Below are 25,271 nucleotides of genomic sequence, written 5' to 3' on the forward strand. Positions count from 1 at the left end.
TTTAACTTTACAAAAAGGTTATGCCATGTATAATCATCAGGGACTTTTTTTTTTTTTACTTGATATTGTATTGCTAAAATACATCCCTATTATTGAGTATCACTGCAATAGTTCACTCATTTTGACTGCTGAATAATTTTCCATTGTGTGAAATATATGTGTGTATATATATATACCTAAAGGAGAGAGAGAGAGAGAGAGAGAGAGAGAGAGAGAGATCACTGTCTGTACATCCATTCTCCCATTGATGGGTATTTGGGTTGCTTTAAGTTTTTTTTGCTATTGTGAATAGTGCTGCTCTCAGTATTCTTGTACATGTCTGCTGGTGCAGGTATAGAAAAGTTCCTCTTGGGTATATACATGAGAAGCGAAATTCCTGGGTCAGAAAGTATGTTTATTCATCTTTTTTTAATGTTTATTTATTTTTGAGAGAGAGAGAGAGAGAGAGAGAGAGAGAGAGCATGTGCACAGGGGAGAGGCAGAGAGAGGGAGACAGAGGATCTGAAGCAGGCTCCACACTGACAGCAGAGAGCCCAATGTGGGACTCAAACTCACCAACTGTGAGATCATGACCTCAGCCAAAGTTGGATGCTTAATTGACTGAGCCACCCGGGCGCCCTTGTTTGTTCATCCTTATAAGATGGTGTTATACTGTGTTCCCGAGTGATTATTCTAATTTACACCCCCACCAGGAGTCATAACTAGTTCTGTCACTTTGTATTCCCATCCACATCTGAACCAAAGTATCTGTTGCCAAATTCTCTGCTCTTAACACCATGATGGTTAAAGGACTACCTTCTGTCCTGTCCCAGAAGCAGTGTGAACACTGCATATTCACTAACAGAGGTGACTGGGAACTGGGAGCATCTCTGAGTCAAGTGCAACAAGGGTTACAGGGCCTGAAGTGAGGAGATTGGTGGGGCTTCTAGAACCCAAGAGACTCCATAGATCTCTAATGGATTGTTCTTCTTCCATGAATTTGGGAGCTTCAGTCTCCTCTGACCTGTTCTCAGCAACTCTTCCTACATATGGGTGGGTTAGATGCACTCTCTGCCTTTGCTGTAACTGTTCCTATTTATCCCCAAGCTAGATATTGGAGGAAGAGACGAGCATAGGCCATTATCTGTGTTCCTCCTCTCTCCTCACAAGTGTACTGGATGGGACCAATGCTAGTGACCAATACTGCAGACCTCTCCTTCAAATTTTTGCTCTCTTCTGGGGCTTCATGGGAAAAGTTTGTGGCCTACATGACTTGCCACAGTATAGAGATGCTGGAGCCTACCAGTATGTCCCATTGTGCCTTCTCTACCATCTCCCAGCACTCATCTCTAGGTCCCAAGTTCATCACCAAACTTGAGCACAACTGAACCTCATTCCCCATGCTCTCCTTTCCCATTTTATCCTTTTCTCTCTCCAGACGCCCCCATCCTCAGATTTTTCCCTAGGGATTAAGATTTAAGACCCTAATGTCCTGATTACGACCATATTAGGAGGCATTAGACCCTCCCACTTGTTCATAGTCATGACTCTGTTTCTTTCTTTTTAGTACTTCTTGCCAGGACCTTGTAAGTTAGGAAAGATGAAGTATAAGCTGATTCTGAAATTTAACTACTAACCCTTTTCCCCCTCCTCAGGCCCACACCCCCAGCCTATCCATGGAAGATAGCTTCTTCCTCCTAACTGTCTTTGTGGTTTAAAAGGCCAGGCTGAGGGTTTGGAAAGGAAGGTGCTGGCATGGGTTGGGGGTGGGGAACCTGGGCTTCGAGAAAACCAGACACAGCAGAACTATTCTGTCCCAGAGCTGCAGGGTCCACAGATTCCAGACCAAACCAACCAATGGGCAAAGGCCCTCTAATCCCAGAGAACTAAAGAATTCTCTTCAGTTATCCAACTTCCCTGCTGGACCCCACTCCTGACCCCCACCCCCACCCTTACCCCTGCCCGACTCAGAGGAGACTGAAGGTCCTCAGGAGCACAGTCTTATACCCCATGAAGTGAACTCAGTCTGACTGACCTTCCAAGCAGAATTGAGGAATGTTCTAATACAGATGACAGGACCATGAACTCCAACTTTGACACAAAGGGAAGGACAGACTTTTATAGTCCCCCTATTCTTGGTCCCTTCCTCTCAGAGCCTCTCCAGCCCTGACACTACCCCCACCCTAACACCTATGGCTCTGCTCATCTCCCAGTGGAAGAGGGAGGGAAAATCCAACAGCTTTAACAGATGCATAAGTGTGGGCCCAGCCCTCCACAGCTGTGAAGGGGTTAAGAGGCTGGACCAGCCACTTCAGCCTGCCCCTCCCAGGGATTAAGAGTCCTCTATAAAGGGGACTGTCCACCCAGATCAGGCCAGGGGGGCATCAGGGACCCAGGCATTGTGCCCATCCCCCCTGCCATGTGGGAACTGCGGTCAGCCTCCTTCTGGAGGTCCATATTTGCTGAGTTCTTTGCCACCCTCTTCTATGTCTTTTTTGGACTAGGGGCTTCACTGCGTTGGACCCCTGGACCCCTGCATGTTCTGCAGGTGGCTCTGGCCTTTGGCCTGGCCCTGGCTACGCTGGTGCAGGCTGTGGGCCACATCAGTGGAGCCCATGTCAATCCTGCAGTCACTTTTGCCTTTCTTGTCGGTTCCCAGATGTCGCTGCTCCGTGCCTTCTGCTATATGGCAGCCCAACTCCTGGGAGCCGTGGCTGGAGCCGCCGTGCTGTATAGTGTTACTCCGCCTGCCGTTCGAGGAAACCTAGCACTTAATACGGTAATGGTCAGCTAAGTGGGGCTGGAGGAACCTGGTACCCTGATTCCCTGCCTGGTGGTGGCCGATTGGATCCTCAGGGGGCTGGGACATTTGTGTGTGTGTGTGTGTGTGTGTGTGTGTGTGTGTGTGTGTGTGTGTGTTCAAAGGTAGTTTGCAGGACTAAGGAAGGAGTAAGGAAGGCAAAAAGCCCTGGACTGTCTCAAGAAACCTGAGTTCTGATCTCAACTTTTCTTCCAACTCCTTGCAGGTTCTTAAGGAAACTTATTTTACTTTATGGGGCATCAGTTTCCTTATCTGTATAAATGGGCATAGTTATTTCCACCATGAAGGAGTATTATTAGGAAAAAATAAGAAACAAATACTGTGAAGAATACAGAAACAATTACTGTGAAGGTGGTTGTATTATCCTTCCTCTCCAGTCAACTGATGCCATAAGGGGGTTCCTGTACGGGAAGCCTTGAGGAGGTGACATTGTGGTAACCCTAATGAGCTGCCTCCTTTCTTCTTCCTTTGCCCAGTTGCACCCTGGGGTAAGTGTGGGCCAGGCCACCACGGTGGAGATCTTCCTGACACTCCAGTTTGTGCTCTGCATCTTTGCCACATACGACGAGAGGCGGAATGGCCGCCTGGGATCTGTGGCCCTGGCTGTTGGCTTCTCCCTCACCCTGGGTCATCTCTTTGGGGTAAGCAGGAGAAAGAATCAACTTCTTGTTTAAGGATTCCAGGGCCCCTAAACCTTTCCTAACTTTTAAATTTCTTTCTGCCCACCTCACTGTCAAACATGAACATAATCCACCTGACTCTATCAGTCAGCACAGAGGAATCAACATTGTTCTATTCCTCTTTTGTGACCACTACATCTGGTCATTCTTGCCCCCAAAGTAGAAATGTATGCATCATGGGGAGATGTGGGCTTTGCCTATGGATCTATCGTCTGTCCCTGATGAGGCATCAGTGCCTTCATTCCATTGTGGAACCCCCATGAAGCCTGTCCTTCCCTACTTGCTGCTGGCTGGAGGCAAGGTGCCAGCCCTCAAGGACATGTGGGTTGAGGGGAGAGAAGCTGGGGTGGAGTAGGGGAAAGTGTCTCAATTATGACTGTGTCTTTTGCAGATGTATTATACTGGTGCAGGCATGAACCCTGCCCGCTCCTTTGCTCCTGCCATTCTCACCAGAAACTTCACCAACCACTGGGTAAGTGAGGGGAGAGGGACAAGATCCTGAAGCCCTCCTGGATGGGTGTGGGCTGCAGGTTCCATGTTCGGCTCCTACCTTTCATCTGGATGTGTTAACTGCTTTACCAGCACTCAGCTAAAGGGGCTGTCACAGTTTGGCATGCCTATGGGAGCAGGATTCATTATTTTGCTAGAAAGAGAGGTTCTTGTTCATATTGTTCCTTCACTGGTTGGTCAAGGGATTTTTACTAAGTATCCACGGGATTCTAAACCTAGCACTGTGAGGACAGACAACTAAACAGGAAGTCAGAAACTTCTACTCTCAGAGCTCAGGATATGTGTAAGTAGAGATAGGCCTGGGCCTCATTCCAGTTCTGGCACATTATTGGCCTTGTGTGTGACCATGGCAAATGGTTCAGTCATTCTGCACCCCGGTTTCCTTAGCATAAAATGAGGTGTTATGAAAAATAAGTATGAAAGTTATATGTGTGAAACATTTATAATTCCATGCCAAAATCTGGCATGGAATAAGTCCTCAATAAAAATTGGTTATGTTTCTGTTGTTTGGCCAAATGCCAGACAAACATACAGAAATAATTTTTAAAAAATTAAAAGCTGTATCCTTGTTTTCATGGCATCATTATTCATAATAGCCAAAAGGTGGAAGCAACCCAGTGACCCTCGTAAATGAATGGATAAACAAAATGCAATATGTACATACACTGGAATAATATACAGCCTTAAAAAAAGCAAAGTCTTACTCATGCTACAACCTGGATAAACCTTGAGGACGTTATGCTACATGAAATACACCAGTCACTGTATAATTCCGCTTATGTGAAGTATCTAGCGTAGTCAAATTCATTGAAACAAAGCAAAACAATAGTTGACAGGGGTTGGGAAGAGGGAGCAATGGGGAGCTATTATTTAATGTGTATAGAGTTTCAGGTTTGCTAGATGAACAAGTTCTGGAGATTTGTTGTACAACAATGTGAATATACGTAACACTACTGAACTGTACACTTAAAAATGGTTAAGATGAGGGGCACCTGGGTGGCTCAGTTGGTTAAGCATCTGACTCTTGGTTTCGACTCAGGTCATGATCTCACGGTTCACGAGTGGAAGCCCTGCATCGGGCTCTGTGCTAACAGTGTGGAGCCTGCTTGGGATTCTCTCTCTCCCTCTGCCCCTCACACTGCTTGTGCTCTGTCAGTCTTTCTTTCTCAAAATAAATAAATAAACTTAAAAAAAAAGAAATGATTAAGATGATACATTTTATGTGCTTTACCACGAGTAAAAAATTTTTCAAAGCAATATATAAACTAGTGCAAATTGATAAAAAATAGAATTTATATGTGCTGAGATGTGGGATAAAGGAGTAATTTGGTGAGTCAGAAAAGAAATGGTAAGTTTTGAGGTACTGGCACTGAAGCAGTTTAGAATTTAAAAACAAACAAACACTGATTTCTGCTTAAATAGTTCCCAGTTGTATGTGCCAAGTGCAGATGTCTGTTTTCCACCCATAGAGTTGGAAAAAGAATAGCCTTGCTCTTTTTTGTTGTTGTTGTTTAATTTTTTTCTTTTAATTTTTTTTCAATGTTTATTTATTTTTGAGAGAAAGGGTAGACAGAGCATGAGCGGGGGAGAGGCAGAGAGAGAGGGAAACACAGAATCTGAAGCAGACTCCAGGCTCCTAGCTATCAGCACAGAGCCTGATGTGGGGCTCGAACCCACGAACTGTGAGATCATGACCCGAGCCAAAGTCAGACAGTTAACCAACTGAGCCACCCAGGCATCCCACTTGCTCTTGATCCCTTCCCCAAGTCTGATTATTCCTCTCCTTTTCCTACAGGTATACTGGGTGGGCCCAATCATTGGAGGAGGACTAGGCAGTCTCCTCTACGACTTTCTCCTCTTCCCCCGGCTTAAGAGTGTTTCTGAGAGACTGTCTATTCTCAAGGGTGCCAGGCCCAGTGACTCCAATGGACAACCAGAGGGCACAGGGGAACCTGTTGAACTGAAGACCCAGGCCCTGTGAAAGCTCCAGTTGGCCAGAGGGAGTAGGAAGCTTCTGGGTTTATTCAGAGGGGCTGAGCCAGCCCCTGGATGAAGAAAGAGACTGGGGGAGGGACATGTATTTCTTTATTTTTTAATTTATGTGTGTGTGTGTGTGTGTGTGTGTGTGTGTGTGTGTGTGTGTGTTTTGCCTTTTGCCGTGTGAAATCTTTCAAGTTGCATTCATGAGCTGGTTTGTGCAAACTTCCCTTCCTCTCCATCCCACCTCTCTTCGCCGCTGTGTGTGCATGATTGTGCGTATGAATGTGAGTGAATGTGGCTGTGTCTAAGTTTTGGGGCACAGCAGGAGAGGTAGGGAAGGGAAAAAAGGTGTCATCCTTTACCTTCCTCTCCCAACCCAGTGTGGTGAGCACAGGAACCAAGACCTTTAAGCTTCGGCCTTTACCTTGCTGCCAAGTCAAGTTTATGACCCTAGGTTTCTGCAGGAGCAGGGAAGCAGGGAGTACTCTTCACAGGAGGCAGATGGAGACAAGGCATTCCAAGGGTTGGGTGGAAGGGGCTGGAGGCAGGGAGAGAGGAAATGGCGTTATTAGCCCCAGATCAGGTTGCAATTGTACCAGAAAGTTTTGGGGAAGTTAATCGAAGAGTGTAGTCTACTTATCTCAGGGATGCTTGCCCCAAGGACTTGGGTGGGGAAGTAGCTCTGAGAAAAGTGAATACTGGGGTTTGAACTGTTCTGTAAAGCCACATAAACTTGTCTACATCCACTGGCTGGGTTTTGTGTTCATTCTGGTATGATGGATCTCTTTGGAGGCCCTGGGCCAGTGAGCTCCCAACCTAAACAAGGGGTAGGGTGAGCCTAGAATCTAGAAAAACTAACTAGTTTAGCTGTTTTGCCAGACATTCCCAAAAGGGCCTTCAGGCAGAAGGTACTTAAGCCACAGAAGGGTTCCCTAAAGTCAAAACAGGAAATCTGATGCCTGGAGCAAATCATGAGGCAGGGGAGCAAATCATGGCGGGGGTGGGGGAGGGCGGCAGTAGGAGGGAAGAGTCTTTGACCCTCAGAGTCTTAATTTAGTTAGAGCAACTGAAAACACCCTTCAAATGGTATCTTTTACCCCTAGTTTTATAGTCTTTATTTTCCTTTTTTTGTGTGTGCGTCTTTTCACTTTTCTCATGTGTCCTTTCATCTTCAGCAATTCTCTCTTCATATTCTAGAAATCGATTCGTTCTATTCAAATGATTAATATTTCATGAGATAATTATTCGTTTGAGCCCTATCTTCTTTTGTCATGGGCAAAATACACCCATCAGAGGAGGGCAAAATACACTCAGCAGAGTCCAGAGGAGATTCTCAACTTACCAATGTATATTTACTGTTGTTCTCTTCCTTTTAGGCGTCTGCACGCTTCGCAAGCTTTAAGCCTATCTCTCTAGCGTGAAAGGCACCCCGCCCACAAAAAACCACTCTAGCCCTTAGCTCAACTCCACTTCCTCCCAAATAAAGCCTAATTTTTCTAACTAACCAGTGGGACTTTGGAATAATCCACTTGACTAGGAGAAGGGGAAGAGAACGTTTGTAAATTTACCTCTAATCGGATTTTGATTTCTATTATTTTAAGTTGGCAGAAAATTCATAGCGCTGTGGTTCTTAGCTCAATATAGGGAATGGACTCAGATAAAACAGTACGTGTACTCGTTTCCCTTTTCCTTACTTCATCACCACCACCCCCTGCTCGCTTGGGGTCATATGCACCAGCCCAGTTCGCCCCGCCCCGCTCCCACGCAGGCGGGGATTGGTCTCGCTGAGCCGGGTGGCGGGAAAGGCTGCGGCTGGGGGCCTGCGGGCCGTTGGCTCCGCGGGGATCCTGAGGACCGGCGGGGAGCGGGTGAGTGTGTGGGAGAGAGGGCTCTAGCGGATGGCGTCCTTTCGGAGCCGCGGGTGCACTCTTGGCAAGTGCGGAGTCCCCTTTCCCGCCGCCAGGTTTAAAGACAGGGGGCGGGGCACGCGCTTTAGGTGCGCACGCGCAATTTTCGCCCCCGAGTCCCAAGTAGGTGCCGCAGCGTTCCCCGTTTGCTCGAAACGCTCCTTTGTTCTCCCCGCGCCCCTCAGTACAGTTGGTCTTCGCGCAGGGGTGGGGTCGTGATGGGAAGGGGCTTGGAACTCTTGAGGTAGAACCGAAAGGTCCAGGGCATTTTCACTTCGGAACTTCCTTCCCATCCAGTTCAGACCCCAAACAAGCGCAGCTTAGCGATCAGCAGTTCGCTTGACTTGAATCTTGGGATTTTACGGCATGGATTTCTCATTCCCTTCCCTCCTTTCTCTCTGGTATAAGACTTAAGGAGGATACAGTTTTTGCTTGGGTTTGTTAGCTGGACTGCCAGCCACTAATTAAGCTCCTTCCCTTGAGTCTCAATTCTTTGCCCTTCGAGCTGCTACCAGAGTTACTTTATAAAAAAATCAATCTGGTAATTTCAGATTATATTTAAAACTCCTCATTGGCCACCCACAGTTAGGCTTAAATCCTTAGTCGGCATCCATGGCCCTTCACAGTCAGATCCTCTCAGCTTCATTTTCTAAAGTTCCCTAACATTTTTTCTGTATCATGCACTTGACTCTGTCACATGGAAAGGGTGTATGCATTGTGCTGTTTCATGTCTTGGTACCTGTGCCCTGCTGTTCCGTCTACTTGAAGTTCTGGCCATGTCTTTGCCAAATGAACTTCTCTTTCAGGACTGAGCTCACTTGTCCCTCTGAAAAACTTCTGTTTCCAGTCCCCCCCCCCCCCCCCCGACCTTGGCCAAAGTAGTCACTTCTTTCTTTGTGTTCTTGAAGTTTTGTACCTCCCTCTATTATCAGTGTCGCTGATACAACCCAGTAAAAGGTTCCTGAGCTCCTAACAGGTACCATGCACTGTGCTCTGTGACAGGTGGACAGACAGAGATGAATAGGACAGAGTTCCTGACCTTAAGGAACTCAGTCTGTATGGAAAAACTCATGTAAATGAGCCCTCTGCATTTACTGGGTGACAAGTCTGCCCTGGCTTTCTTACTCCTCTCACTTTATACTCTCTTGAGCAAGCTTACTTACTGCCACAGTTTCACACACCTTGTATCCTGATGCCTCCAAATCTCCAGCTCCAACTTTTCCTCCCTCTACTTCAGTTCCAGTTCAGAAACTGTTTATTGCTCATTTACATTGTGCTGGTCACAATGATTCCTGATCTCAAGGAGTTTATAATTTAGTGCAGTTGTTAGCAGTGGATTGAGTTAGAATCAGCAGGTGAACATTTTCAAAACACTCTGGTCCAAGCCCCACCCATTATAAATTTTGATTTTGGTAACTAGACTGACAATTCAAAGGTGAAAAAGAAATACTTTATGCCCTCAGGGAATATGCCCTCCTCCTAAGGGAGGAAATTTCAAACAATGTTTAAGTATTATAACATGGTCTGTAAATGCCATGATGGAAGTATATTTATGGCACAAAGTAGACTCAGGAGAGAGAGGTCTCCTGCATGGAAAAGTCAGGAGGAGGTACCATTTGGGCAGAGCCTTGAAAGATAAAAGGATAGACTTTAGGGCATTCAGGAAGATTGTCTTGAGAGAGTAGCTTAAAAAGTAATCAGGGAGATTATGAAGGACTTTGTACGTAGACATTTGCAGCTGCTGAAACTTTAGTTTTGTATTACAGTAGTGCATGTTGTGGTAAAAATTCAAATAGTACTAAAGTGAAAGGTAAATATTTCTTTTATTGTAGCTCCCCCCATTCTCCCCAGAGACAGTCACCATGGAGTTTCTTATGTATTCATTGAAAGGTTTTGTTTTGTTTTAAGTTTATTTATTTTGAGAGAGACAGAGTGTGAGGAGGGGAGGGGCAGGGAGAGAGTGAGTCTCCCAAGCAGGCTTCACAGGATCAGCTCAGAGCCTGACACAGGGCTTGAACTCAAGAAACTGGGAAATCATGACCAGAGCTGAAATCAGAATTTGGGCGCTTAACTGACTGAGCCACCCAGGTACTCCATCCATTGAAGGGTTTTAAGCAGGGTGGTTATATGGCCAAGTCTAGTAACCATTTTGTGAATACTTAAGAGAACAAGATGAGGCAGGAAAAGAAGTTAGGAAGTGGTTGAGTAATCTAAGCTAGAGATACTCAGGGTCTGAACTAAGGCAGTACCAATGGGGATTTATAGGGGCTGGATAGGAGAGCTTAAGGAAGTAGAATTAGCCCGAGTTAATGACTTGAGGTATCTAGGATGACGCCTAGCTTTCCTATGTGAATGACTGAGTAGATAGTGTCAGTCCCTAAAGAGATCCAAACTAGAAGTAGAGACACATTTGGGGGGAAGAGAACACATTTTGGACATGTTGAATGTGAGGTATCTATGAGGCATAAAGATGGAGAATGCTATTCATTAGTGAAATATGAGATCGGCACCATGAGAGCTCAGTATAGCAAGGGTATAGGTTTGCTGGCTAATGACAGAGATGGTGGTTGAAGCCATGGGAATGGAGGAGTTTGCCCAAGGAAGCTGTGTAGTGTAAGACTGGAAGAGAAATGAAGACAAAGGCCTATGAACATCTGTGCTTAAGGAGGAGAGAAGGAGAAGCCAATATGGGGTCAAGGAAAGGTATTGTTTTATGTTGGATTTTCTCCTCCCTGAGATGGAAGAGCTTTAAGCAACTTACATGGGGATGGGCCAATATAAAGAGAAGACTGGAAACATGAGAAATGAGGAACAACCAGGGTGCCTGGCTGACTCAGTCAATGGAGCATATGACTCTTGATCTTGGGGTTGTAAGTTTGAGTCCCACATTGGGTATAGAGATTATTTAAGAAAAATAAAATCTTAAAAAAAGAGGAACAGTCAATTAAGGGACAGGAAGTGATTGATTAATCACAAATGGAGGGCTTAAATTAGAAGCAAAGAAGGCTGGGTGGGACTTGAAATACGTACATTTTTAGGCTTGGGCAGAGAAAGTTGAGAGAGTTCTTCCTTGTCTGATGACCTCAGTTGTTCCCTAGAGGAAAGGGGCAGAGACACCAAATGAGAGGTCCAGGAAGCAGTGCAGTTGAGGGGCTTGAGGATAATAGTGAAAGCTAGTAACAATTGTTCCTTGGGAATGAGAATAGGAAGTGAATTAGGAACACTAAAAAAGATTTGCTGGGCCACGCTGAGGTTGGAGCCTACACAGTGGTTATGTACCATTCTGCACGGTTGTTTGGTTTTCTTCAGCAAATCTGAATCATGATTTAAGTTCGAGTCTAGAAAGTAGATGGTTGGATTGATCTGAGGTTGGGATATTTTGTATGGTGAAAGCAGGGAAAGGAAAAAGATTGACACACCTCACAGAGAGTGATCCAATAGTAGGTTACGGGATACTGCTTGTGCCTCCCCAGTTTGATCATTTGCTTTTCAGCTCAAAAATCTTCAAGGACTGACTTCTGGCTTTTGTTCTAAATCCTTGAATTGGTAGACAAAGACAAGGTTGTCCCATAAAGTCAGTTCCAACCCCTCATTTCTACTGCTTTCCTGTTAGTCTCACCTGCCCAGAGTAGCTCCCTCCCTGCTTTTGCTCTGGCAGTTCTCTGTCTAAATACTCCTCTGCCTCTCAGCTGCCTGAATCCTATGCAACCTTTGAAGGCCTGGGTCTAATCACACTTCCTCTGACAAAAACCTTCTTGACCACTTTAACCTGAAAAGAGCCCTAGTTTTTCAGAAATTTTTTTCAATATCACTTAATTAGAGCTTGTACTGATATGTCTTTTATGTTGTTTGTTCTATATCAGGTGGGCTTTATTTCTGCAGCTAAATTTCTTAAATTACTTTAGCACCCACACAACATTTGTCTTTTCACCTTGGGGGCTCTACGTAAGCATTTAGTGGTTGACTATAGAATCCAGTAGATGGAGAGGAAGTTAATATTTTGAGAGTCCTTACTTTGTGCTTAGTATTCAGTAAAGTGCCTGGTATCAGTGCTTCTCAAATTATCTTGGTAAAGGACATGGTAGGTTTCTCCCCCCAAGCTGTTACACATCAGTACTTTTCTTTCTTTCTTTTTCCCCCCAGGTATACCGAGTTACAATTGACCTATAACATACTTTTCTAAAAACACTTTTTTTGCAAAATACTGGGACTGTTTGATTACTAATGATAAACAATTCAAGTAGTACTAGAGTGAAAGATAAATGTTTCTCCTACCCTAGACTCCTCCTCCCCCGTTCTCCCCAGAGACAATCACTATGAAGTTTCTTACATAGCCATTGAAAGGTTTTAAGTAGGGTGGTTATATGGTCAAAATCTGGTAACCATGTTATGAATAGACTTAAGACTGGAAGCAGGGATAGAGGTTAGGAAGCAGTTGAGTACTCTAGAGATAGTCAGGACCTGAACTAAATTGAATTACTAGAAAAATAACATGAAAAACTACAGAATGTAGACTTTTAAAAATTATCAGATTCAACAAACATTAACTCTCACCTGCCGTAAGACATTCTAAATGTGTACGCTTTGTGTCTGTACTGTATGCAGACTGCTAACAGTTTGTGGACCAACAGTGGTCTGCATGCCATGCTTTGAGTAGAACCGCTTTCCATGCATGATCTGATTCAAACTTCCCCGTTTATTTTCTTACTATACTGACAAGGAAACTGAGGTTTAGGTTAAGCCATATACCCAAGATCACCAATTTGGTACTGGACAGAACTAGAATCCAAATGCCAAAAGTCATTCTGTTCATACTAATGATTCTCAAAGCTGGTTCTTAGAGTTGATTTGGGGCAGAGTTTTTGTTTGGTTTTATTTTGTTTTCAAGAAGTGAGTTAATTTTCTAATTTCAATACCAAGTGTATTTAATATTTTATCCTTTGTTTTTATTTGGTTCTTGCATTTTGAGGCCTACAAGTATTAATTTCAGAGGAATATTGCTTTGTCTGAACCACTTGGTACTTAGTTGAGTGACAAAAGTAACTAACGTCCCTTTAAATGTCAAGGTCTGCTGGCTGTAAGATGTTTGACAAAGTTCCCAGCTGTCTATGATAAAATGTGAGAGTAAAATAGAGTTAGTTTTTTTCATAAATTCAAGTTTATAAAATTTAATGGACTGTACTTTGTCCTGAGATTTTATTTGTAGTTTTTTTTGAAATGTTTTTTTATTTATTTTGAGAGCGACAGAGAGAGTGAGTGTACATGCATGCACACGTTGGGGAGGGGCACAGAAAGAGAGAGAACCCCAAGCAGGCTCATGCTGTTGGCACAGAGGCCAACACGGGGCTTGATCATGACCTTGAGATCATGACCTGAGCCAAAATCAAGAGTGGGACACTTAACCTACCAAGCCACCCATGCGCCCGCTTTGTTGTTTTGTTTGGGGTTCTTTTTATTTTTATTTATTTATTTTTTTGGTGTTTAAATAGTGAAAATAGAATATATAGTAATTGTGTGGGAAGTTTTTTTTGTAAACAGCTTTATTAAGATATAATTTACATACCATAAAATTCACCCTTTTAAAGTGTACAGTCTACAGAGCTGGACAACCATTACCACTATCTAACATTAGGATGTTTTCATCACCCCCAAAAGAAACTCTGTAGGTACCTACTAACAGTATTCCACCTCTCCTCCCTCCCTCCCCCCCCCCCCCCCCATTCTGGCAACTGCTAATCTACTTTGTGTCTGTATGGATTTGCCTATTCTGTGGACATTTCATATAAATGGAAGCAAACAGTATGCAACCTTTTGTGTTTGGCTTCTTTCACTGAAAATAACGTTTTCAAGTTTCATCCATATCGGAGCATGTATCAGTACTTCATTCCTTTTTATTGTTAAATATTCCATTGTTTTTTTATTCCATTCCATTTTTGTTTATATCTGTTCATCGGTTGATGGACATTTGGGTTTTTTTCCACATTGTGACTATTATAAATAATGCTATGAACATTCATGTACATGTTTTTGTGAACACATACTTTTTATTTCTCTCAGATAAATATCTAAGAGTGGAATTGCTGGGTCTTATGATAACTCTGTGTTCAACATTTTGAGGAATTGCCTATTTTCCACAGCAGCTGAAATATTTATAAACAGCAGTATATGAGGGGTGTGTGTGTTCCTAAGTATCCTTAAGTTACAAAATTTAAAGTTGGCAACCTTATGTTAGTCTCCCTAAATTAAAAAAATAAAAAATTAAAGATCTATCTATGAAATCCAGAACTTTGGAGGCCATTGCTTTCACAAAGCAAACCAAAAAGTCCGAAAAATCTATCCAGGAGTTTATTATTGAAAAAAAAAGAGAATTTCCCTCTTTTCCATTGATTCTTTGGCAAGCCAGGATGGTGCTGGTTTTTCTGTTTTGCCTCTGTTATGAGTGAAAGAGGCAGCATGGGGGAAGTTGTTTCCAAAACAGAAAATTCAGGAAGTGTAATAAAGTGCTCTGATTAGAACAGAGAAATTACAGACTTGTGTTTATCTGTTTGTCCCATGACTGGAAATAGTGTGTACGGCTTCTCCTTTTCCCTCTTTGCAGGAGGAAAGGATTTAGTGGAGCTAACTATGGTGAAACCCTACTCTCTTGTCTGTGCGTCAGGATTAACCTTTCATGTTCACAGCAACACAAGAGTTTGGGCTGCTTCAAAACTCATTTACTGTGCAAAATAAAAAAAAATAAATAAATAAAATAAAACACAAAGAGGGAGGGCTGCTGAAAGAGACCAGAGGAGACTTTGGGAGAAGACACGAGGTTCCTGCATCTCTGTGGGTGGAAACAGTGAATGGACAATAACTCAGTCAGCCAGCCCAGCTGCCCCCATTCCTTCTGAAGAACTGTTAGAAGGAGACCTTTGGGCTAGGAGAGTGGGAATGGGAGGGAAAACCTGTGAGCACAGCAATGGCTACCTTTGCTGTTTTTATTGAAAAGTACCATTTTGCTACAAGAATTGAAAACAATGAATACCTTTATTTATTTATATTAAAAAAAATTTAATGTTTAATTTTGAGAGAGAGAGAGAGAGAGCAAGAACATGAGCGGGGTAAGGGCAGAGAGAGAGAGGGGTACAAAGAATCTGAAGCAGGCTCTGTGCTGACAGCAGAGCCTGATGTGGGGCTCATACTGACAAACTGTGAGATCATGACCTGAGCCAAAGTCGGCCGCTTAACTGACTGAGCCACCCAGTCACCCCAGGATACCTTTATTTATTTTTAAGTTTCTTTGATTGAGAGAGAGTGCACGTGCCAGTGGGGGAGGGGAAGAGAGAGAGGAGAGAGAGAATCCCAAGCAGGCTCTGCACTGTCCGCACAGAGCTTGGTGCAGGGCTCAATCTCATGAACCTCAAGATCATGACCTGAGTCAAAATCAAAAGTCCAACGCTTAACCCGACTGAGCCACCCAGGCGCCCTGAATATCTTTATTTTATTTATTTACTTTTTTAACGTTTGCTTATTTTTGAGAGAGACAAAGTGCAAGTAGGGGAGGGGCAGAGAGAGAGGGAGACACAGAATCTGAAGCAGGCTCCAGGCTCCAAGCTGTCAGCACAGAACCCGGACACAGGGCAAGCTGTCAGCATAGAGCCCGATGTGGGGCTCGAACCCACGAAATGTGAGATCATGGCCTGAGCCGAAGCCAGATGCTTAATTGACTGAGCCACCCAGATACCTCCAGAGCATTCACATTTTTATGTGGTTATTACTGTGAACGTTCTACTTTATGTGCCTTTTTTAAAATGTAAGCCTTTGAATTTTTATTTATTTTAAACACGTGTTTTTAAAATGTTTGTTTAGGGGCGCCTGGGTGGCGCAGTCGGTTAAGCGTCCGACTTCAGCCAGGTCACGATCTCGCGGTCCGTGAGTTCGAGCCCCGCGTCGGGCTCTGGGCTGATGGCTCGGAGCCTGGAGCCTGTTTCCGATTCTGTGTCTCCCTCTCTCTGCCCCTCCCCCGTTCATGCTCTGTCTGTCTCTCTCTGTCCCAAAAATAAATAAAAAACGTTGAAAAAATAAAAAATAAAAAAATAAATAAAATGTTTGTTCATTTTTTAATCCTTTTTTTAAATGTTTGTTCATTTTTGAGAGTGAGAGAGCATGTGCATGCATGCACGTGCCTGAACAGGGGAAGGGCAGAGAGAGGGGACCAGAGGATCTGAAGCAAGCTCTGGGTTGACAGCAGAGAGCCAGATGCAGGGCTCTAATTCACAAACCAAGAGATCATGACCTGGGACACCTGTGTGGCTCAGTCAGTTGAATGTCTGACTTTGGCTCCCATCATGATCTCACAGTTCATGGGTTCGAGCCCGCATCAGGCTCTATGCTGACAGCTCAGAGCCTGGAGTCTGCTTCAGATTCTGTGTCTCCATCTCTCTCTGCCCCTTTCCTGCTTTCACTCTGTCTCTCTCTCCCTCAAAAGTAAATAAACATTAAAAAAAACTTTTTTTTAAATAAAAGAGAGAGATCATGACCTGAGCTGAAGTCAGAAGCTTAAATGCCTGAGCCATCCAGGTGCCCCTAAGCTTTTGAATTTTAGTGTGCAGTGTTTTTTTGTTTTTGTTTTTGCTTTTGATATTTATCCATTTTAAGAGAGAGAGAGCAGGGGAGGGGCAGAGAGAGGAAGAGAGAGAAAGAATCCCAAGCAGGGCCCAAACCCAAGACCATGACTTGAGCCAAAACCAAGAGCCAGATATTCAACCAACTGAGGCACCCAGGCGCCCTGCAGTTAGTTTTTATATGATATATTGTTTATTAACATTCCAGAGTTTTCCTAACTGTTCCCAGACTTGGGATATCTGACTTGTTTCCAAGGCTTTGCCATTAAAGATAACTCATCTATAAATATCTTACTGAAGTGTATATTCTCTATTCTCTCTGAGACCTGAGACTGTTTCTTTACCTGTGAAATGGAAATGATTGTATTTATCACTTAGGTCTGTTGTGAGGTTCAAAGTGAAGTTAAAGCTATGAAAACATTTTATAAACTAGAATGTATTAGGAAGAGTTATTGTTTTTGGTTTTGTATCAGTGATTACTTCTCTTTTTTGAATTGTTTTGTTGGGTTGTAATCTCCAAAATGAGCTCATTGGTTCAAAGGTTATAACCCAGGATTATCCATTAATTCAAAATTAATTCTTTCAGAGGCACCTGGATGGCTCAGTCAGTAGAGCATGTGACTCTTGATAAAGACTTGTTTATGTACCTTAAGGGAAAGGACATAGCTGAGATTATATAATAGCTACTTTTTGTATATGTGTGTTAAGCTTTTCCTTTTATGAAACATTGGTGTTAATAGATATTCATGGGGTTTTTAAAAAGTGCTTATTTTTAATGTTCCTATTTTTAATATCCTTACCAGTCAAGATCGCTTCTCCAGCTTGGGGGATATATAATGGTACATGAAATCATAAAGCATGAAAACCACTGATTTTCATTTTAACTTTATATTATCCATCTGAGTTTGCAATGTGTTGTGATGTAACTTAACTGGATTTTCATAATACAATAACCGTATAATGGAAGTGGGATAGGGATCTGTCAGTTCAGGACCTCTGGGGAGCAGACACTGAGATAGAGTTAGGAGTGCCTGTGATAGATCAAGGGGCTAGGAAAGTTGGGGGCGGTGAGAGTTTCAGCTGAGCCAGTGAGAAACTCAGAAGCAAAGATTGCCTAATAGAGGAATCCTTGTTGGACAGAAATGGCTAGGCCCCAGGACCCCTATGCTTATCATTAGCTGGGGGACTGCCCAGGAAAGATGGGACTGAGGTGGATCCTGGAGGAGCTGTCAGCTAGCTGCATTCTTTGCAGCTGAAGGACAAGTTCTTTTCTTTTCCTTTCTTTCTTTCGAGAGGGAGAATCTTAAGCAGGCTTCATGGAGCCCCAAAGAGCCTGATGCAGGGTTTGATGTCATGAGTGTGAGATCATGACCTGAGCCGAAATCAAGAGCTGGACGCTTAACCAACTGAGCCACCCAGGCACCCCCATAAGCTCTTTCTTGAAGAAAAATCTCTGAACGGGCACCTCTGTGGCTGCCACAGCATCCTTTCTGTGACTGACTGACTTGGTGAAGAATAGGAAGGAGGCAGTGAAGCTAGGACTCTGATCCCACCTCTGACCATTGTACTGTTCTTTGTGTTTGTTTCTACTGAATGATTCTCCTATGAAAGAATTGAGTGCATTCAGAAATGCATAGGACAACATTTAGTAGAGGGGAATAAGACAATCAGATTGTAAGTGGTCTAGGAGAGGAAGATGAGACCAGACTGAGTAGCTTCTAGTTAAATGAATGAAAAGAGTGAACTGTAAGTTTTCTGACCCTGGCTGATTTTTTTAATAGTGTGTTCCACAGCTGAAACACCTGTGAGAGCTGTTATTCCAGTTCTTTTTTTTTTTTTAATGTTTATTTATTTTTGACAGAGAGACAGAGCATGAGTGGGGGAGGGGCAGAGAGAGAGGGAGACAGAATCTGAAGCAGGTTCCAGGCTCTGAGCTGTCAGCACAGAGCCCGACGCGGGGCTCAAACCCACAGACCTCGAGATCATGACTTGAGCCGAAGTGGGACGCTCAACCGACTGAGCCACCTAGGCGCCCCTGTTATTCCACTTCTAATGAATAGGCCCAAGCTTGCCAGCTTGCTTCATAACCTGAAAGCTTTATAATAGGTCTTCTGACCCATTTCTTCTTCTGCTTTGCCTGTGTCTTTCTGGTTTTGTCAAAACTGCAGGGGATTAGAACCTGAGGTCCTGCGTCTCTTACATAACATCTTCCCTTCTCATGTCTGCAAGGGCTGCTCCTTTGCTATCTCCTTTCCCCTCCCCTATCTTAGTTTGGTTGCCAGGTAATAGGTAGTCAGGTAACAGGTAGCTCTTACTACCTCTGTTAATTTTGCCTTTCAGGTAAAGTGGTGATGTGTTGAAAACAGATGTTTGAGTACTCTGCTGGGCCAATTTTACATATACTGAATCTTTATATAGAATTGATCTACAGTGGAGGAGGCAAGATATAGGGGAAGGAGAGATGGGACTGTATGAGGTTATCTTTCTTATTAGAGCCTCGCAGACATGGCTTTGTCTCTCGTTAGAAGACTTTATCATTTCACACCTTTTAGTGCCAGAGTGGGATGCTGTGTCTTATTTTGAGGAGGATGTGCTAGTTCAGCATCTTTATGGACCGTTCTGTTGTCAGCTTCCTAGGCTGCCACTTGGAGAGAGCAGACAGGGAAACCCTTCAGTCTGGGTGTGTGTGCGTGTGTGCACATAGGTAAGCACACCAGTGATCTGTCTGGAAAAGCTGGAAGGGGCGCCTGGGTGGCTCAGTCAGTTAAGCATCAGACTCTTGATTTCAGCTCAGGTCTTGATCTAAGAGTTGCGAATTAAAGCCCCACATTGGGCTCCACACTGTGGAGCCTACTTAAAAAAAAAGAAAGAAAAAGAAAAAGCTGGATGTAGCTAAGGAGATAATCAGAGATCTCACACACTATACCTACCACACTGAACCCCAGGTCTCAGGGTCTACAGGTCCTATGAGAAAGGGCATTGAAGAGAAGTCTCCCTTCAGACTTTATAGTTGGTCATTCAATGAATGTTTTACAGGCTCACTCTTGCTGGGCTGAGCGTTCAGAAAGTAGATTAGCACTAGGAGGGGGTAGAGGATAGCAGGTAGCCTGGAGAAGTAGACCAGTTACATAAATGCAAGGAGATAACATCAAGCATTAAACCTCAGTATCTTGGATACTATCCATTTCCTCTGGGGGAACGGGTGGAGTCAGGCTGGAGGTAGGTATGGAACAGGGAAAGGTCTTTTTAGGGGAAGCTACCAAGGGCTGAGAGCAGTGTAGCTGAATGTGGAGGGGACAGGATTGACAGATATTCCCGATTTTCCACAGGAACGGGTTAGTAAATGCAATGTGTTTGTGTGTGTCTGTGTTATCAGTGTCAGGTTCTGAAACATCCAAGATTCTGAATCTCTGCCTACTTGATTATCCGATGAGGGTGTAAGGATTTTAATCAAAAGAGACGTGCTTTAGAAAAGGAAGATGATTCTTCTCTAGAGAAAGATGGGGAGTTTAATCAGTTTAATTCTTTTCCTCACCCATTCTGTTAGACACTAGCTTCTACTAAGATTCCCAAAATTTAAGAGTAACATTGGGGAGGAGAGTGAAGGAACTTTCTCCATGCATCTCCAGTGCCTCAGATGCTTCAGGCCTCCTAGAAGTGTTAGAGCCCACGTAGCATCACTGTATGGTCAAAGTTGGGTTTTTGAGCCCTTGTACATAGAGCTGTAACAGGGTGTGTGGAAGGGCTATGGGAGGTGGAGGGAGCTGTAAAGGAGAGGGAAGCTCATTCCCCCCCTCCTCTAAAAGGCTACAGAGCTCTCTGAGGGTGAAAGTCTCACAATTGATGCCTTTCTCTAACCAACCTTTCTATGCATTATCTTGACTCTGAAACAGACCGTTTTCATAGTTTCAGTTCTAAGTTATTAGAGTATGGGGCAGGTACTTAATTCTTAGGCTTGGAGCCTCCTTGTTTTTTTGTTTTCTTTTTGTTTTTTCAATGTTTATATATTTTTGAGAGAGAACATGCACGAGTGGGAGAAGGGGCAGAAAGAGGGGGTTTCTGAAGGGGTCTCTGCACTAATAGCAGAGAGCTCGATATTGGGCCTCAAACTCAGGAACTGGAGATCATGACCTGAGCTGAAGTCAGAACTTAACTGACTGAGCCCCCCAGGTGCTCCACCTCCTTGGTTTTGGTTAGGTAGAAGCCTTAATTTAAGCTTTTCCTGGAACTAGGATTAGCACTTTTGGTTCTGACAAAAGCGAAGCATGTGAGGACCTTGTTCAGAATACTCAGAGCATTAGGGTCCTGTTCTGTTCCCCTCTCCCTTTCATGGAGAGAACCCTACATTTGTTTTCTTTCCCTGTCTCTGCAGGCCTCATCATTTCTGTGTCCTGCTTCTACACATCTTATACCTCTCGTGGCCGGTCCACTGGTGTGTGGACTTGTACATGATGAATTGTGAACTTCTAGCCACATGTAGTGCCCTTGGGTACTTAGAGGGAGACACTTACCACAAAGAACCAGATTGCTTAGGTGAGTACCTTTTGGAGAAAACAGGTACAAAACTTGCTTGAATCGAGGAGATCTGTAGAATTTCTCAAGTCCTGGGTATGAATAGCACATGGGCCAAGGTGGAGCTTCTTCCAGGGTTTCTTGTAAGTGTTTATTCTGTCCCTAAAGAGAGTGTAAAGGATTTGATCCGCTACTTGAGGCATGAGGATGACACTCGCGATGTGCGGCAACAGTTGGGGGCAGCCCAGATCCTGCAGAGTGACCTTCTACCCATCCTTACCCAACACCGCCAGGACAAGCCTCTCTTCGATGCTGTTATCAGGTTGGTTCCCCAGCGTTTTAACTTTTACCATGCACCAGCCCTTGGTGTTTGAGCTGATAGGTTTTGGTGGGGTTTGTTTTGTTTTGTTTTTGCTTTTTTTTTTTTCTAGTAAGTTTTTTTGGTTTTTTCCCTTTAATTTTAATTTGTTTTAAAATTTACATCCAAATTAGTTAGCATATAGTGCGACAATGATTTCAGGGGTAGATTCCTTAGTGCCCTTTACCCATTTAGCCCATCCCCCCTCCTACAACCCCTCCAGTAACCCTCAGTTTGTTCTCCATATTTATGAGTCTCTTATGTTGTGTCCCCCTCCCTGTTTTTATATTATTTTTGTTTCCCTTCCCTTACGTTCATCTGTTTTGTCTCTTAAAGTCCTCATATGACCTCAGTCATATGATATTTGTCTTTCTCTGACTGACTAATTTCACTTAGCATAATACCCTCCAGTTCCATCCACGTAGTTGCAAATGGCAAGATTTCATTCTTCTTGATTGCCAAGTAATACGCCATTGTGTGTATATATACGTATATATGGAGTGTATATATATATATATACACTCCATTGTAGTAATACTCCATTGTATACATATATGTATATATGTATGTGTGTATATATATATGTATATATACATACATATATACATATATACATATATAAAATACTCCATCTTCTTTAAATATTCATCCATCGATGGACATTTGGCCTCTTTCCGTACTTTGGCTTTTGTTGATAGTGCTGCTATAAACATGGGGGTGCATGTGTCCCTTCGAAACTGCACACCTGTATCCCTTGGATAAATACCTAATAGTGCAATTGCTGGGTCATAGGATAGTTCTATTTTTAGTTTTTTGAGGAACCTCCATACTGTTTTCCAGAGTGGCTGCACCAGCTTGCATTCCCACCAACAATGCAAAAGAGATCTCTTTCTCCGCATCCTCGCCAACATCTGTTGTTGCCTGAGTTGTTAATATTAGCCATTCTGACAGGTGTAAGGTGGTATCTCATTGTGGTTTTGATTTGTATTTCCCTGATGATGAGTGATGTTGAGCATTTTTTCATGTGTTGGTTGGCCATCTGGATGTCTTCTTTGGAGAAGTGTCTATTCATGTCTTTTGCCCATGTCTTCACTGGATTATTTGTTTTTGGGTGTTGAGTTTGATAAGTTGTTTATAGATTTTGGATACTAACCCTTTATCTGATATGTCATTCGCAAATATCTTTGCTTTTGTTTTTTAATTTTTTTAATATATATATATATTTTTATGTTTATTTGTTTTCAAAAGAGAAGGAGAGAGCATGTGAACAGTGGAGGGGCAGAGAGAGGGGAACAGAGGATCTGAAGTGGGCTCTGTGCTGACAGCAGACAACCCAATGTGGGGTTCAAACTCACGAATCACAAGATCATGACCTGAGCCCAAGTTGGACGTTTAACTGACTGAGCCACCCAGGCGCCCCGTTTTTAAATTTTTTTTAGCATTTATTCATTTTTGAGAGACAGAGACAGAATGTGAGTGGGGAAGGGGCAGAGACAGAGGGAGACACAGAATCTAAAGCAAGCTCTGCACTGTCAGAACAGAGCCTGATGTGGGGCTCGAACTCATGGACCGCAAGATCATGACCTGAGCTGAAGTCATACACTTAACTGACTGAGCCACCCAGGCACTCCATGAACTGGTAGATTTTGGTGTTTGACTCTGGCTGGGAAATGTAAGAACATCTCCCTCTTTCATTGTTTCCCCAGGCTGATGGTGAACTTGACACAACCAGCTTTGCTCTGTTTTGGCAGTGTGCCCAAAGAACCTAGCTTTCGTCACCATTTTCTGCAGGTGCTAGCCTACTTGCAGGCCTACAAAGAGGTGAGGTTTTCCTTCAGAGTCCCTGGGGCAGAAGTTGGGGGCAGTAGGGAAGGAGAAGGTGGGTGCCACTTAAGGTCCATTCCCCTATCTTACAGGCCTTTGCCAGTGAGAAGGCTTTTGGAGTCCTCAGTGAAACTTTGTATGAGCTGCTACAGCTGGTGAGTGGGTCTCCACCTTCCAGGATCCCAGGGGACCATCAGTGTCTTGCTCCTCCTCTGGGCAGGGTGCCAGGCTGGGCATTGTCAGGACAGCACAGTTTGGAGATATGGCCTCAGTCCTTGCAGATGTATAGTCCCATCCATTGTCTCTTGCTGCCTCCGGAGTGCTTGAACTCTTTCCTTCCTTCTTTTTTTTTTTTTTCTTTTTTTAAAATGTTTATTTTTGAGAGAGAGAGAGAGAGAGACAGAGTATGAGCAGGGGAGGGGCAGAAAGAGAGGGACACATAGAATCTGAAGCAGGCTCCAGGCTCTGAGCTGTCAGCACAGAACCCCATGCTGGGCTCGAGGTCATGAACCGCAAGATCATGAATTGAGCCAAAGTCAGACACTTAACCAACTGAGCCACCCAGGTGCCCCTCTTTTCTTCCTTCTTAATCCTGGTTCTCTTCTCGGCCTACGTCCCCCAGCCTGGGTAGATGCCGCCTGCCTTCCACAGGGAGTGTCTTCCTCTAACTGTCCTTCTGACTAGGGCTGGGAGGAACGACAAGAGGAAGACAACTTGCTGATTGAACGGATCCTTCTCCTGGTCAGAAATATTCTCCATGTTCCAGCCGACCTTGATCAGGAAAAGGTGAGAGGTTGTCTGCTTTCTTATGCTTGGTTAGGATGAAGTGCCCGTTTTTGCTTTTCTGCCCTCTGACAGGTCAGGGGGAACCTTGCTCAAGAGATGAGTTGGAGAACCTCAAGGCAGGGCAGTGAAACTGAATGACTGCTCTTCTTCCCCTTATCACACTCACTGCTCAGAGGATCGATGATGACGCCAGTGTCCATGACCAGCTTCTCTGGGCAATTCACCTCAGTGGCCTGGATGACCTGCTTCTCTTTCTGGCCAGCTCACCTGCTGAGCAACAGTGGAGCCTGCATGTGCTAGAGATTGTCTCCCTTATGTTTCGTGACCAGGTGAGTACCTGGCCTATTTCCCCAGTCCCTTCACCCATGTACTTTTCTGCTATATAGCCAGAATTACTCTTGTAATAATGGCCAAATTATCTGGTGGCAGGTGGGGAACAGAGTAGCTATGTCTTGAATATGGGGTACCTTCAACAGTCCTATTTAATTCACCTTTTCTGTCTTCACTAGGACTGAACCTACAATAAGGAATGACAGTCCTTCTGACTCTTCCCTCCTTATTCCAAATCTAGAACCCTGAACAGCTGGCGGGAGTAGGACAGGGGCGCTTAGCTAAGGAGCGGAGCACAGATGTGGCAGAACTGGAGGTATTACGCCAGAGGGAAATGGCAGAAAAGAAGACTCGAGCCCTTCAGCGAAGCAACAGGTAAGTGGCAGGGATCTGCCCTACCCATGTTCCCATCCCATCAGTATGGAATGCTAAGGCCAAAGGCTAAGATAGTGGTGACCAGATGACACTTTGCAATTACAGCAGGCTCTGATGTGCTGATGAAAGAGAATGGGGATAAAGCTTCCAGAGAATTTGAGGAATCACCCTGGACTATTTTTTTTTTTTTTTTTTTTTTACTGCAGACATTCTCGATTTGGGGGCTCCTACATTGTCCAGGGGTTGAAATCCATTGGGGAGAGGGACCTCATCTTTCATAAAGGTCTCCACAATGTGAGTATGCTCCCATCTTGGGTGAGAACATTGTGGAGTTAAAGGTACCTAAGAAAGGTAAGCAAGTGGGGCAGCTGGCTGGCTCAGTCAGTGGAGCATGTGACTCTTCATCTCAGGGTTGTGAGTTCAAGCCCCATGTTGGGTGTAGGGATTACTTAAAATCATAAAAGGAAAAAAAAGAGAGAAAGGTAAATAAGCCTCTCTGGAAATAAAGCATCTCTGTTCCTGTTCTTAGAAAGTTGGAGACCGTAAGAGGGGCCCCTGGGTGGCTTAGTGAGTTGAGTGTCCAACTCTTGATTTTGGCTCAGGTCG

General features: G+C 44.0%; 2 protein-coding genes across 4 annotated transcripts in view; both read left to right on the forward strand.

Annotated features, from left to right (window-relative positions):
- Window positions 1-2,342: 2,342 nt before the first annotated feature.
- On the forward strand, window positions 2,343-6,716 carry MIP (major intrinsic protein of lens fiber). The gene is made up of 4 exons (XM_058742362.1): window positions 2,343-2,758; window positions 3,277-3,441; window positions 3,872-3,952; window positions 5,786-6,716. The coding sequence occupies exons 1-4, from the start codon at window positions 2,399-2,401 to the stop codon at window positions 5,969-5,971; spliced, it is 792 nt and encodes a 263-aa protein (XP_058598345.1). The 5' UTR covers window positions 2,343-2,398; the 3' UTR covers window positions 5,972-6,716.
- Window positions 6,717-6,995: 279 nt separating this feature from the next.
- TIMELESS (timeless circadian regulator) overlaps window positions 6,996-25,271 on the forward strand; it is a 31,510-nt gene continuing 13,234 nt past the window's right edge. For 2 of the 3 annotated variants that reach the window (XM_058742359.1, XM_058742361.1), the window contains exons 1-9: window positions 6,996-7,838; window positions 20,853-21,013; window positions 21,161-21,314; window positions 23,057-23,171; window positions 23,267-23,329; window positions 23,859-23,960; window positions 24,134-24,289; window positions 24,532-24,665; window positions 24,872-24,959. In XM_058742359.1, coding sequence (XP_058598342.1) covers window positions 20,929-21,013; window positions 21,161-21,314; window positions 23,057-23,171; window positions 23,267-23,329; window positions 23,859-23,960; window positions 24,134-24,289; window positions 24,532-24,665; window positions 24,872-24,959 — 897 coding nt within the window. In that variant the 5' untranslated portion in view covers window positions 6,996-7,838; window positions 20,853-20,928. Of the gene's footprint in view, window positions 7,839-19,715; window positions 19,816-20,852; window positions 21,014-21,160; window positions 21,315-23,056; window positions 23,172-23,266; window positions 23,330-23,858; window positions 23,961-24,133; window positions 24,290-24,531; window positions 24,666-24,871; window positions 24,960-25,271 lie in introns of those variants that run through there. The other variant, XM_058742360.1, reaches the window with a different exon arrangement.

The sequence above is a fragment of the Neofelis nebulosa genome, chromosome 8 (genome assembly GCF_028018385.1).
Source record: "Neofelis nebulosa isolate mNeoNeb1 chromosome 8, mNeoNeb1.pri, whole genome shotgun sequence".
Lineage (NCBI taxonomy): Eukaryota > Metazoa > Chordata > Mammalia > Carnivora > Felidae > Neofelis > Neofelis nebulosa.

Bases quoted from the DNA above. Each gene is read 5' to 3' on its own strand.
- MIP (XM_058742362.1), top strand. From the start codon at position 2,399: ATGTGGGAACTGCGGTCAGCCTCCTTCTGGAGGTCCATATTTGCTGAG. The intron at 3,442-3,871 runs GTAAGCAGGAGA...TGTCTTTTGCAG, and splicing joins CCCTGGGTCATCTCTTTGGG to ATGTATTATACTGGTGCAGG. The intron at 3,953-5,785 runs GTAAGTGAGGGG...CTTTTCCTACAG, and splicing joins GAAACTTCACCAACCACTGG to GTATACTGGGTGGGCCCAAT.